Here is a 15,003-nt window from a genome sequence, read left to right as displayed (position 1 = left end):
TTTTGTGGGTGAGTTTATATCATTCACATTCACAGTTTTAATTACTAACTGCATATTTTCCTCCATCCTATTCCCCTCCCCCATTTCTCCTTCTCTGTCTGTGTGTGTGTCTCTCTCTGTCCACCCCCCCCATCCCTCTTCAAAAGTGTTTTACTTCTGACCACTCCCTCTCTTAATCCTCCCTCCCTTCTATCAGCCCTCTCCCCTTCTCTCATCTCCTTTCCCTCTTGCTTTCATTTTTGGTAAGATAGATACCCAACTGACTATTGATGTCATTCCCTCTTTTATTATTTTATTCTCCTTCTGATGAGAGTAAGGTTCAAGCATTGCTTATCACCATACCCCATCTTCCCTTCCACAGTAAAAGTTCTTCCTTTTGTGCCTCTTTTATGAGATAGTTTCCCCCAATCTGCCTCTCCCAATTTTTCTCTACCTCTTTTATTTGAATTTTAAAATTCTTTTTGAGCTCTTACAGGAATTCTTTCGGGCTTGTGTCCAAATCACATTTTTCTTTGAGGCTTTGTTTGTTGCTGATTTAACAATGTCTTCTTCGTCTTGATCTTCTCTATCACCATAGTAACTCTTTACGGTCAAGGTCCTCGTTTGTTGTTTGCTCATTTTTCTAGCCTAGTTCTTGACTTTTAACTTTATGTTAAAGTTGGGGCTATGCTCCCAGGGTGGAGATGGTTCAAAGCAAAGTCTCAAGCTTCAGTTTTCTGTGCTGCTGTTTTCAAAGTTAATTCTAGGGGGCTGTAGCTTTCAGGGGTTCCAAGGTGATATGATCTAGGAAGAAATGTGTTCACTGCTCTCTTGGCCTGTGCTCTGATCTGATGACCTAGGAATGGATCTTGTTCCCCTGTGGCTACAAGTGCTAGTACTCCTGTTGGCACCGAAACTGGGACCAGGTCCCCTGTTCTCCTATAGCCACAAGTGCTAATGCTCCTTTCTGCCTTGGAACTGAAAGCAGGGTCCCTTGTAAGTGACCACATGCAACTCTTCACCTGTTCTCCTAGTGAGCTAATGCTCCTCTTCACCCTGGAACTGTGACCCAGAACTGGGTACAACAAGGTCCTGTACTCAGTACCAGCGAAGGATCCTATAATCTCCTTCCAATCAGTTATCCAGCCACCCCTGTGTGACAGACCTTTCCTGCCTACCTCCTTCATTATCTGAGTCTCGAGAACTGTTTCACCCTGACCTTTTGTTGGTTCTGCTGCTTCAGAATTCGGTTTGAGATATTAAGTTTTGAGGGCTGGAATTTGGGAAGGTTCACGTCAGTTCCTGAATGAGCCACTTCCATCTCTCCCTCCTTCCCCATTTTATCAATTTATTTGAGGAATTCCTCAGATTGATTCAGGACCTCCTGGACCCTTGCCTTGCCTCCTGCACACAGATAATAAGTAGCTGAGAAGGCACCTTACGCCCAAACAAGCACCTTCCCCACTATACCATATATTCTTTTGCATTTTGCCCATGCTTTCAATGTAGAACCACAGAATGTCAGGATTAGAAGAGGTTTAGGATGCATTAAGATATCTGACAGATACCAAAGGATTTTGTATTTTAAAATCTGAGTTCAAATCCTGAAATGAATATAACCCTTTCATTTAACAAAGGAGAAAACTGAGCCTGAGAGGGAGGGGGTGGTAAATGGCAGAGCCAGGATTTGAACTCGGACACTTTCCAGTTCTAAATTTATCATACCTCTGATTTTACAGAGAGGGAAACTGAGAAAGCCCAAAGAGGGAAATGAGTTGCCCATGATCACCTGAATCCCAGGCCGGGCCTTTCAGCCCCATAATACACATGATTGATATCCCATGCCAGTCATGTGATACTGTGATACTCCCTCCTGAGAGGGTACCTTTGCATAGTTTCCTTGAGCCATGAGAAAAAATCTACTAGCCAGGACTTAAGAAAAAGCGGAGCTGTCCCCCAGGAGCTTAGGCAGATCCTTTAAGAATATGTCCCCAACTTGGAGGGGGCCGTTTTCTGGAGAAGTTATCAGATGGATTATGCTGTTTGGCAAAGAAAACCTTGAGCCCTCTAAGCAGGTCCCCATTCTACTCACCACCCCCACAAAAGGCCTAGGGCCCTCTGTTGTTTCTATAGCTCCTTGTTCTTCAAGAATTACCACCTACTGTCCCCTGGGAGACAAGGTCCTCCCTCCTGGGGCCTTTCCCTAGTGCCCAGTGAACTCTGGAACAGCCACGCCTTCTTGGCCCAATGGGCCAGAGTGGGGCACAGCAGAATTTCAGAACCCAGAGCACTAAGGATGCCCCTTCACAAGTGAGCCTCTGTCCCCTGTCTGGGAGGCCCAGAGGCCACGGTTGGTCTGCATGCTACCGAGATCACTTCCTCCTCTGGCGCCTGGCGTCTCATGTCTTCTCCGGTCTGCCACTCTCAGCTATTTTATTGGGCGGTGAATCCATTCACACTGAAAGCTAAGAGATTCCCATTCCTCCACTCCTCCTCTCATCCCTAATATTGGCCTTCTTTCCGGGGTCAGATCTGTTTGGGTCCCCTGTAAACAACAAACAAGTCCCTTTGCCTCTTCACTGATGGCTTCCTAACGTACTGTAAGACAACCCTAGGCCCACGGCTTGCTCCTCCACGCCCGCACGGTTACCTCTTTCTCTGGATCGGACGTTTCCCTTCAACTGATACCTCCCCCCCCCTTCTTCCTCTCATTCTCTCTCTCCCTGTTCATTAGTCAAGGCCAATTGTGTTTCCTTTCCTGCTCTTCAGCGTCTGTTGGTTGGTAGCATGTCTTCATCCTCTGCACCTTTTTCTCCAACACACTTCTGGAGCTCCTTCTCTCCATTCATTCTCGTCCCTCAGTGTCTATTCTCCACTTGGGTCGTTGGGTTCGTGGCCGTTATGTGTCTTTATTGACTCTGCTTTCACAAGAGTGCTCCTCCTGAATTAAAGTTACCCAATAAAGTGCCTCTTTGGAGTTCTTTCTTTGAAACAGCTTGTGTTGTTCGGAGTCCCCCTTGCCCCTTGTTTCTGGTATGCCTCACTCTTCGAAGTCTCCATTCCAGCAGCAAATAGCACTGTTTGCTGCCCCATGAGAGGAGTTTTCCTGTGTTCCTGATCATGTGGCTCACGTCCCCGATGAGATCATTTTCTTTCCCATTTCCCATGACATCTGCTCTCCGGATCCATGCCCTCCCACACTTCTGGGTGTCAGTTGTCCCAGGAGATCTGAGGCAGAGAGGTTGTGGTCCCTCTGAGCTCTACATCCCCACAGTAAGGCTCTCTCTGCCATCTTAGAGGATCTAGCTCCACCTGGCTCTGGCACCCTGGGAAGCATCCTCTTATCACTGAATTAAGATGGCCCCCTTCCCTTCCCCTAGGTTCAATCCCTCCCCTTGCCACCTCTCCCATCCTCCCATAGCTCTTCTTGCTGAGAGGCTTTCCACGTTTTCCACGGATTTGATCAGGGCCCACAAGACATCCCCTCTCTCTAGCTTCTTCCTCCATCCTCTCTTTTTACACATTCTGCAGTTCAGTCCCAAGGGAAAAAAATGTCCATTCCTCGGCAGGGTATTCCAGGCTTGCAAAGGCATTCCTCAAAAACGGCCCCTAGAGATTGGGACACATTCCAAGGTTCCCTCTGATCTGCCTCAGATCAAGGCTTTGAGGTACATCCACTATTCTCCCAGGTTTCCACCACTTCAACTGGGCAGACATTCGCCAAGCACCTCTGACGTGCTGGGCCGTCCCTACCGCTAAGGAGATTCCATATTACGGAGGAAGAGGGTCTGAAATCTACAGAGATTTGTAGAACAAGGGAAATGGAGGTAGGGAAAACACTCATCAGGCATTAGGGAGGAAGATCACGAAAGGCTCCATAGTACCCAGGGAGCCCCTGAACTCACCTTGGAAGAAAGGAAAGGATTATGTGGGGCAGAACTGAGGAGGGGGAACTGACTACATCAGGGCAATGGAAAAGGAAGCTGATCTCTGAGTTGGGGGAGTAGTTAAGCAACCAGTTTGGCTGGTTGACTGGTAGAGTCCATGAAGGGAAGCCACGGGCAATAAATCTGGAGATAGGCGGGAGTCAGAGTTTGGAGGGCCTTCAATGCTTGGCTAAGTAGTCAGAGATGCAGTGGGGGTATAGAGGATAGGATTCAAATCGTGCCTCAGATCTAGTCTACCTGTGTAACCCTTCTCACGTCATTGGACCTCTCGGTGGTCCAGGCAACTAAAAATAGAAGTTGCAGGTAGCCACGACGCTTCTGGAGAGTTTCATGCCCCAATGGGATCAGAAGCTTGGTGAGGAATTTCCCACAAAGGCAGAAAGAGCTGCCAAAGGTTGAGGGTAAGGGTAGCATGGGCACATCTGGGCCTCACATAGATGATTTCAGCAGTGGTGGGGGAGAGGGAGAGAAGGGCAGCAAAGAAACCCACATTTCCTGGGGCCCAACTATATGCAAAAATCTGAGCTAGGAGACCAGATGGCCAAGAAACCAACTTGGGAAGGGAGAAGAAGTCCACCAATACCTGGCCAGTGCAGAGTTCTCCCTGTGTCTACCTTCTGACTGACATCATCTGTGGCCTGTTAGGCTTTGGGGATGTGGCGCAGGATCCTGTTAAACATTCAACTTCAGCATGGACGTTGGACTTTGAGCCTTCCCCAAGGAGCCCGGGCTCATTTTACAGAGGAGGAACCTGAGGCCCAGCTGGAACTCGAGTCACAGCCCTCTGCGCAAGTCACTATTCTTTCCCATTGTCTAATTGGCTTCCTTATCACTGGGGAAGCTCTCCTTTAGGCTGCACATCTGGTGTGTGTCCTCCCTGCACTGGGTCCATCCATCATCCCCTGAGCCCAGGGCCCTGGAGCAGGGGAAATAGGGAAGACGCCTCCCTAGGGAACCTCCGAGCCAGAGCCTGCTTCCTCTTCTTACTTGTTTACTCCTCTCCTCTGCTGTCTCTTACATCACTGGCCCCCAAGGCTCCCTCCCCATTAGCCTCCTCTTCTTCCCTGAAGGGAAATCAGTGGCTCCTAGGGAAGAAGAGCAGGGAAGGACTGGAAGGCTGTATTTCCTTCCCGTGCCTCTTAAATTTCCTCCAGCCAGTGGCCAGGGGAAGCTGCCTGCCTGGAATGCCAGGGTGCCAAGGTGGGTGGAAATTGCAGAGACCCTACTGGTGAGTGGCTATGGGTAGAAAGAAGAGCTGGGGGTCATGGGGCCTATGTTCTGGGGTCACCTGGGAGAGACAAGCCTGTGTTTGCAGGGCTGCCCCCTGACTTGGCTGCCAAGAGTCAAGAGGGTGGTCCTTGTGGTCTGGCCCCTTCCTCCCCCTCCTCTGGAGTCAGTCCTTCAGGAGTGAGAGCCTTTCTAGCCAGTGCCTGGCCCATCCACTAAGGGGCGGGGAAAGATCAGGATGTGGATTCCACCCAACTGCCCTAACAGGGAGTCTAGCTTGGCCAGCTCAGAGATGGAACCCTCCATGCAGCTCCTCTCCTGTCCTCTCGTCTGCAGGTCTCCCCCACTTCTTTTTCCAGTGTGGGCTAACCTGGGTTCCTGGCAGTCCCTGAGGCCGTCTCTGCTGCTGCTAGCTTTCTGGGCCCTATCTGGGCGGGCCACCCACAGGCTTGTGGTGGCCAAGACTCAACGCCCCGGTGGTTCTCCGTCCGTGAGGACTGTCTAGGCTGAAGCTTCCTTCTTCGCCTAGCTGCTTTGACCAGCTTTTTCTCTGCCTCTCATCAGGATGATCTCATGGCCCATGGGTCCAGGGAGCCCCGGCACCTGTATGCAGACTTTCTTCTTGGCTGTTGTCACACCAGAAATTGGGTGGCAGCCAGTCAAGTAGGGGCTCACATCAGTACCAGGAGAGCCGGGTAGTGGTCCAGGCTGGAGCAGGGCAGGCAGTAAGGACCGCCATTGAGCGAGAGGTCAGGATCGGCCAGGTGCTGGGGGTTCCTAGCCACTGAGAACAAAGGAAGGCACTGAAAACCAGGGTAATGAAGCGAGATGGACAGTGAGAGCTGGCAAGGACAGCAATCCTGGGTGAGCAACCTGCGATAGCAGCGCCACTGATCCAGGCACCTGAGTAGGGCTGATTTCCAGGAAGGGGCCACTTGCCACGCACCCAGACGGGACAGTCCAGAACAAGAAGAGCCAGAGGGAGTGCCATTCTGGCAGAGCAGGGCCAGGGAAGGTCTTAAAGCTGGTGAGGGCAGAGCCCGAGGCCACGTTGGCTTCCAGATGGCTAGGACTGACCAGGAGATTAGCAGTCGTCTAGGCTGCTAGGCTGACTAGCCTAGCCTAGCCCCCCATTGCCATTTTACAAAGGACAAACACCAGAAAGCAGAGAGAAGGGCAAGGACTTGGCCAGAGTCCAGCCCAAAGCCCATCCATCTCCTTCCTGTTCTGTACAGAGTTGGCACTCACTCCAGAGCATTGGAGTCACTGGCTTACCCTTGTCCCCCCAGGGGGCGAGCTCCACTTTCCTGCCTTCCATGTTGCCCGACACCCATTTTCCCTTCTCCCCATGGGTCTGAGATGTCAGAGGGTGACACAGGGAGGCAGGGTGGTGGTCCAGCTCGAGAGAAGGAAGAATTGTCAGCAGCAGAGGTGTAGGGGAGGGTAGTTCTGACCATCTCCTGTCCCTGGGCAATGTGTGAAGGAAGAAGAGGTCATCACCCCCTCAGTTGGGCAGAGAACAGAGAGCCTTCTCTATATCTAACTGGCATCCTCCTCCTCCCTCCCCTGCCGGTCTCGAACCCACCTCCCTTCCCTCACCCCACCCCCAACCATGTCGCCACAGGCTCCGCTGTCCATGGGGGAGAGGACCCCAGGCACCCTGCCCAGAGCAAACGGGACTCCAGTTTTGGAGTTCCTATTGGAGGGCCTGACGGATGTGACGGATGTGAAGCCGGTGCTCTTCACCGTCTTTCTGCTGATCTACGTCGTGGCTCTGGCTGGAAACCTGGGCATTGCCAGCCTCATTGCCCTGGACCGAAGGCTCCACACGCCCATGTATTTCTTTCTGGCCAACCTCTCGCTGCTCGACGCTGCATACGTGTCCAACAGTGTGCCTCAGATTCTAGCACACTTGTTGGCCACAGAGCAGCTCATGTCCTACCGGGCCTGTCTTACCCAAATGTTCTTTCTCCACTTCCTGGCGCCATGGGAGTGCTTCCTACTCACAGCCATGGCCTATGACCGTTATGCTGCCATATGCCGGCCACTTCACTATCTGGTCCTCATGGGGCCCCGGACCCGGACAATCCTCGCCTCAGTCTCTTGCCTGCTTGCACTAACCAATGCACTCACCCACACGCTCCTGGCAACCAGGCTTGACTTCTGTGGGCCCCGCCTGATCACTCACTTCTTCTGCGACTTGCCACCACTCCTCAAGCTCGCCTGTTCCAGCACGCAGCCCAATGAACTGGGCCTTTTCTTCTTCAGCTTTTTGGTGGCCCTCCTCCCCTGTGCTCTGGTTGTGGTGTCCTATTTCAATGTGGCAGTCGCCATCCTTCGGATCCGCTCAGCCGAGGGCCGCCGCAAAGCTTTCTCCACATGTGCCGCCCACCTCACTGTGGTCTGTATCTTCTACATCACCTCTGTACTCTGCTACATCCTCCCCAGCTCCGCCTACTCCAGGACACGGAGCCGGGTTTTCTCGGTGCTTTATACCATCCTTACACCCATGCTCAACCCCATCATCTACAGCATGCGCAACAAGGAAGTCAAGAGGGCAGTGTACAAAGTGCTGAGAAGGGAGGAACCCATGTGAAAGACGGGGCAGCGGGAGCAATGCGGAAGGACAACCCAAACCCATTTAGGGCCCACAGAGTCCGAGCCTTCAAGCTTCCCCACATCTATTCATTCGGCGACGGCGAGTGGTTTCAGTCACGTCTGACTTTCTGTGATCCCATCTGAGGTTTTCTTGACAAAGATCCTGAAGTGGTTGGCCATATTTCCTTCTCCAGCTCATTTGACATATGGGGAAATTGAGGCCAACAGGGCAAGTTACAGGACTTGCCCAAGATTACACAGCCAGGAAGGGTCTAAGGAGAAAGTTGAACCCAGAAAGATGAGTCTTCCTAACTTTATCACTCTGTCCACTGCAGCACCATCTAGTGGCCCCAATTGTACAGACACATAAATGGGGTCCTAGAAGGGAAGTGGCTGCCCTTGGGCACATGGCTAGTAAGCAGCAGAAGTAGCACTCAAACCTTCTAGGATGCCTCTCTGAGATTGGCACATCTTTAAAACTTGGCAGCATCTCGGCATTGACTTTTTGACCTATGATTTTATTGCCCTAGATTTCTTGGTGAGGAAATTCCCTCCACCAAAGCAGGCCAACCTCTGCTCTGCAACATTGAGAATCTAAGGGACTTGCCTAGGGTCATACAGTCACTCTATGTCAGAAGCCGGATTCGAAACCAGTCTTTGTGACTCTCCGCCTGCCTCTTGCTTCTTGTCTTTCGAAAGAGTGTCTGCTATCAAATGTAATTGACTCTGCTACTAGCAGCAATGCAATGATCCAGGACAACTTTGAGAGACTTGGGAGACAGAACGCTCTCCACATCCAGAGGAAGAACCGTGGGAGCGGAAACCCAGCCGAAAACCATTGGATTGATGTGGGTATGGGAAACAAAACAAACAACTTGGGAATGGGATCTGAATGATCATCCATGTATGACCCGGGGGGGGGGGGGTGGAGACAACAGGACAACAAGAATCATGTGACTGTGGAGAAAATGGAAAAGGAAACGAAAAAAAGACAGAGTGGGCTGCTTTGAAAGGCCCCTGGTGGGAGCTCCAGCGATGTGGCCTCTCAATGCCTGCTTCTGTACACCTTAGATTTTCCTGTGTCCGGTTGGTTTCTTAACGTGGGGATGGGGATCCCCCATAACAACAGGCCAGTCCTTGGGGCGGTGAGCGTTGCTTCCCTAAAGCTGCTTGGTTGTTCCCTGCGGCGTTTGACGGGCCTCAGCCGCAGGTATGCCTGAAAGAGCGGCTCGGAAGGCTAAGGACCAAGCTAGGATGGAGGGCAGAGAAAGCCATTGGGGCTTTCCAGCCCTGCGGAATCTAGTTGGCAGTGCAAAAGCTCATCACCAGGGACGCCCAGTGAAAGGCGCTCAGTAACTCGGTAACTCATCTCCCGGGGGCCCTGCTCTCCCTCCTGCCAGCCCAGCCTGAACTCAAGCTGCTTTTGAGACCCAGACATTTGGGTGAGCTCTCCTGTTCCATGCTGGCCTCCTCAGCAAGGCCACGTGCACGGCCCAGCAATGGCTGCTTGCTTTCTTCCTGCTCTCCATAGCCAGTTGCCCTGCCTTCCTGACTGTGATAAGACTCCTTCATTCTCTCTTCTAACTCTGCTGAGCCCAGACCTGGGTTTTTCATTTTACAAAGGGCTAGAGAAGGTAAGTGACCTGCTTAGGGACACACAGCAGCTCAGGAACAGGATTGGAGAAGGGGAGAAAGAGACAGGCACTATGCTGAGTTCTTTCCACAAATCTGATCTTATTCCAAGGAGATCACTGGCTTGATTTTCCCGGGATTCAGGGAGGGGAAGACTGGGTACAATTTGCTACTGTGCTTTTGCAGGCAGGACCAACGCTTCAAGAGTCATGGGAGCGACTGGATGACGGAAGAGACACTGACTTGCAATCAAAAGACAAATTCTAGCCCTGTCCCTGGCACTCTAGCTATGTGATTGGGGCGAGGTAGCCGACATCTTGGGCCCTCAGTCTCCTCGGAGACCTAAAGCATGACTTCCTTGTCTGGAAGCATAAGCACACGTTAGGGCAGCATAGAAACAGGAACTCTTACTCTTCCAAACAAATGCATATTGTAAACGTGACGGGACTTCAGCCTTTGGGGACTGCCAGAACTGGGTGTACGTCCCAGTTATCCAGCCACATAGCTGCTTGCCCAGTGTCTGTGATGAGAACACCAAGGACCCATTCTCTTCCCTAGGTCTACAGGTTGCTGCTGCTGGTGGTGGTGCTGCTGCTGCTGCTACTGCTGGTGCTGGTGCTGCTGCCGCCGCCACTGCTGCTTTGTCCCAGTGGTGGCTACTCCACACTAACATGAGAGCAAACTTAACTCAAGGTTTCCACCTTGAGGGTGTCAGAGCTGGAGAGTAGCGGGCATCTAAGCACAGAGTTTGCAGGGAAGACGGAAGCCTGGAGCCTCCTGTTGGAGGGAGTCCAGCCATCTGGGAGTAGGCACGGAGACACTGGTCTCTGGGAGCGGCTGGGACTGTGGCCCTGCTTCGGGGAATGTGTTTCTCCTTTCTTCTTTCTCTACCTGTTCAGTAAATATCTCTGCGGCCAAAGCGAATGGATGTTCATTGGTCACATTATATCGGAATGCTAAACACTAGCGCAGTCCGTGTGCCATTGAGGTGAAGCCTTCTGGATGGAGGCTCGAGCCAATAGCATCAGAAAGACCCCGAGGAGAAGTACTAGCAGGTGGACTGAGGGGAGGCCTACTCAGGGGGGAGTTGAGCTAAGGACCCCGTAGGTCCAGGTTGCATCCATGCAGGCATACGCATGACGGCTGCCTTTCTAAAACAAAGGGCTTAGACCAGGGAATCTCTAGCACTCTCTCCAGGGCCATCACTCCCAGTTCTAAATCTGCCTCCGAGGGCCCAGGGAGAGATCTTCTTCTCCATCTCGGCAGGAAATCTACATTTGGATCCCAAGAGATCTGGCTCCCGGGGAGAGATCCACGGTGACCCAGGAAGTTGCTTTCATTCCCATGGAGGCTGAGGCTAAGACCAGTGAGGGCCCCGTTAAGTAGCAATGGATAGTAGGTAACCATTCAGAATCCAGGCACAAGCGAGCCCCCGAGGCAGGTATCTCTGTAACTTTAAGAATGTCAGCTTTAGAACTCTCCATCATTGGGCTAGATGAAGGCAAAGTTCATTTCAGAGCCAATGGCCGGTGGCCAGCTGTGTGGACCCTGAGCCCAAGCCCAGCTTCCCAAGGCACCACCTCTGCAGACCAGTGTTAACTTGGAAATGACACAGAACTACTAAAGTAGTCAGAAAACCCAAGTCTATAATCAGGAGGGGGACAGCTCTAATGCAGAGCCTGGCACCAAGGACTACACACTGGGGACTCTGGGAACATATCCTTGGGAGAATGCCCTGCGCTATCTTATCCTCTGAAGAGGGACAGAACTTGGGGGTCTTTTACACCCTCTGGAGAACTTGGTATGGCAAGCATGCACAGACAAGCTCAGCATTTGACTCTGTCCACTGTTCCCACCCAAAGTCTCTAAGGTGTGCCTGGTATGGAGGTTCTCAAGGGACAGGTGTAAACGTGGGGTGTCCAGATTTCAAGTTGACACAACATAATCCCATTTATCAACCCCCCACTGGGTGCCCACTAGGCCACTGTTTTAGGCAGACCAGATACACAGGGCTGTAGAAAGTAGAAATCCAAAGTCACTTGGTGGAGGGAGGGGGAGATGAAAGAGGGTACCAACAACTGCAGAATCCAGAGAAGGGCCCTCTGGGAAGTGGTAGAGGTGAAGAAGGAGAGCATTCCCAGCACTGAGGCAGGAGCTGGAAAAGTCACATAGAGGGAACGGCGTCTGGGACAACTGGGTTAGAGGGTAGGTTCATGAGAAGCCAGGCTGGGAAGAACTTGAGTCGTGGGCAAGCAATGAAGGAGTGGCCATGTTCAGCCTCACGGTTTCCCACCTCACCCATAACCAGGCCCCAACAAACCTGTAAGAAACAATGAGCTTCCTTAGAAAGCCGAATGGCCAGGAGGCAAGAGGCCCCCATCTTCTCCAGGGAGAGGAGAGTCTAGTCTATCTACCTTTACAGGCAAAGCTGGCCACATAAGGACAGAAAGCTGGGCAGAAGGGAGGATGCCTAAGGTTGGGAGGGTTGTCTATGCAGATCTCAAAAATAGGGAGCATGCATGCCATCCTTGTCCATTTAGCAGGTATGGGTTGTTCCTGGCCATGTGACATTCTTGAGGTCAGAAGCACAGAGGAGTCCTTGCGGTATCCACTAGGCTCTCTGGGCTTCCTGTGTTCTACTAGAGGGTGACAGAGAGGCAATTTGGCATGTGGTTAGTTACTTGAACCAAAAGCAAAGGATTGGGAGTTTGGGTTGGTTGGCCACCTTCTTTCTCTCTGGGCCTGTGATTTCACTGGCTTGGGGAATTGCCAGGGAGGAAACCCCACCAAGGTCTTGGGGTTGCCCAGGGCGTTGAGAGATGAAGTGATTTGCTCAAGATCACCCAGTGTGGGTCTGAGGCTGGATGTGAATTAAAGTCTTCCTGACTCCTCCATTGGGCTCTTCCATTATGCCACGCTGCTTCTCACTAGCAAGGTGCTCAAGTGAAAAAAGCATGCTGGTCACTGGATCTTGTTCCTTGTTTGGGCTTTTGCCCTCATACACTCGGGCAACATTCAGGGCAAAGAGAATTAAAAAGAGTTTTTTAAAGTACGTCAGTGTAGCAATGTGTTGACAGGCTGATCACTTGAGATCAGCAAATAACTGCTGGGGGCTGCCAAAGGGGCCCTTGCATCTGTTTCTCCCCAAGGTGGGAGTATGTAAGTTTCTAGGTACACATAGTACTGGTTTGTACTGTTGACTACATGACAGAGTGACACCTCCCTCCAACACTGCTTAACCAGCAGGACTAGGAACAATGGGCCACAGAGCCGATATGACTTTTGATAATTCCCCCACGTGGTGCTGACCACATACATGGAAACGACTGACCAAAAAGACAAAATGCGTATCGTTCGGTGCCACATTCAGTCTTCTGTCCCAGATGGCATCATCCTATTCTCTGTTGTTTGGGCCAAGTCCATTGGCGCATCAGTAGCTATAGACTAGGGGATTTCAAGTCACAATGGTGAACAAGTGTACTGTGGATCGCCAATCAGGATCACATTTTTCCATCAATGTCACAAAGTTGAGCTCACTTCGATACCCAGAGACATAACCTCCCGTACCCCCCAAGGAGCCTGACTGTGAAATAGGCTTTATATGTAAACCAAGGCATGTTACAGATCAAGCCATTTAGAAGGCACCAATTTTAGAGAGAAGATGTATATACCAGCAAGGTCAACAAGAAAACCCAGTAAAATGCCCAAAGGGCTCTTGAAGACTGTCTGCCCTTTGATCCAGCCATAGCACTGCTGGGTTTCTACTCCAAAGAGATGATGAGGGAAAAGACTTGTACAAAAACATTCACAGCTGCGCTCTTTGTGGTGGCAAAAACTTGGAAAATGAGGGGATGCCCTTCAATTGGGGAATGGCTGAACGCATTGTGGTATATGTTGGTGATGGAATACTATTGTGCTCAAAGGAATAATAAAGTGGAGGGACTCCATGTGAACTGGAACAACCTCCAGGAAGTGATGCAGAGTGAGAGGAGCAGAACCAGGAGAACAGTGTACACAGAGACTGATACACTGTGGTACAATCGAATGTCATGGACTTCTCGTCATTGCACAGCAGCGCAATGATCCGGGACAATTCTGAGGGACTCAGGAAGAAGAACTGTGGGAGCAGAAACATAGAAGAAAAACATCTGTTTGATCACATGGGTTGAGGGGGATACAACTGGGGTTATAGACTCTAAGCAATCAGCCTAATGCAAACACCAACAACATGGAAATAGATTTTGATCGAGGACGCATGTAATACCCAGTGGAATTGTGCAATGGCTATGGGAGGGGTGGGGGGGAGGGGAGGGAAAGAACATGATTCTTGTAACCAAAGAAAAATGTTCTAAATTGACTAATTAAGTAATTTATGTGAAACACAAAGTCTGCATTTAAATGAAATAAAGAATCCCTTCTTTTTAAATTTCATTTCTGATAATAAAGTCATTGCATGTTGCTATATAATTTTTGTTATTACCAACAAGTATAACTTACTGAATCACTGATTCAGTAATCCAAACTTTGGATTTCATGTGGATTTTTTGTTTATATATGAACAGAATCTCGATTGGGGTCATTGGTCTGACTCAGTGTGGCATTTCTTGTTGTTTGTTTTCAAGTACATGATTCCTTTTGGGTTAGTTAGAAGAAAGGTTTGCCTTAAGGTGATACCGATGTAAATCAGGATTCTTAGCCACTTTTGTGCAGGAAGCTTATGGACTCCTATTCAGAAGCATGTTTTTAAATACATAGCATTACAAAATAACTAACTAAATAAATTGACTAATTAAATATAAAATTTTCAAAAAAAAATAAACAGTGAAAAAAAAAAGAAAACCCAGTAAACATAAGAACTAGGAAACCAAAGTCCAAAGCCCTGTAATGATGATCACCAACATCCAATAACAACAACCTTCCTTATAACCTAGTAAGAATTCACTTCTGATAATCACTTAACCAGCATGTTGGCATCGGAGTCCCAGATGTCTGGCCCCCGAAAACATCTTCCTATTTCCATGCGGTTGATGTTTGCACTAGGATGATCGTTAGAGTCTCCAGCCCCAATCCTACCCCCTCAACCCACGTGATCCAGCAGGTGTTTCTCTTCTGGGTTTCTGCTCCCACAGTTCTTCCTCTGGATGTGGAGAGTGTCTTTCTCATAGATCCTTCCAGGTTGTTCAGGAAAACTGCCTTAACACTAATGGAGAAGTCCATGATATTCGATTGTACTAAGTGGGAACATCTTAAAGTCAGCTCTTGAGTAGTTTTCATGCCTTCGGAGACACACCGGGCAGATAGGTTTTAAGCTCAGCTAACAACCCCAAGTCAGATTTCCCATGAAGCTAACTCATCAATTATTCTCCACGAAGGTAACTGATTGAGCTGAACTTCTATTCCTTCCATAAAGCCAGAAGAGGGTTCTGACTTGAAGCACGCGAATGAGCAGCCTTCCATCTTTGTTCACAAACACCTTTATCTTTGTATAATTATTCCCACGCCATTCGTGGACCAGACTATAATTATTTAATAATTGAATACATCCAATCATCTATAATCATTTCATCGTTTACTTATAGAACTGTCATGTGACAGTTCTATGTGACATCAGAACTGGTCC

General features: G+C 50.0%; 1 protein-coding gene across 1 annotated transcript; it reads left to right on the top strand.

Annotated features, from left to right (window-relative positions):
* The first annotated feature begins 6,446 nt into the window (after positions 1-6,446).
* LOC100023164 (olfactory receptor 3A1-like) lies at positions 6,447-10,552 on the top strand. Its single transcript, XM_056808856.1, has one exon. The coding sequence runs from the start codon at positions 6,766-6,768 to the stop codon at positions 7,747-7,749; it is 984 nt and encodes a 327-aa protein (XP_056664834.1). The 5' UTR covers positions 6,447-6,765; the 3' UTR covers positions 7,750-10,552.
* Positions 10,553-15,003: the final 4,451 nt, after the last annotated feature.

Source organism: Monodelphis domestica, chromosome X (genome assembly GCF_027887165.1).
Source record: "Monodelphis domestica isolate mMonDom1 chromosome X, mMonDom1.pri, whole genome shotgun sequence".
Classification (NCBI taxonomy): Eukaryota; Metazoa; Chordata; class Mammalia; order Didelphimorphia; family Didelphidae; genus Monodelphis; species Monodelphis domestica.
This window is presented reverse-complemented; position numbering and strand designations above follow the sequence as displayed.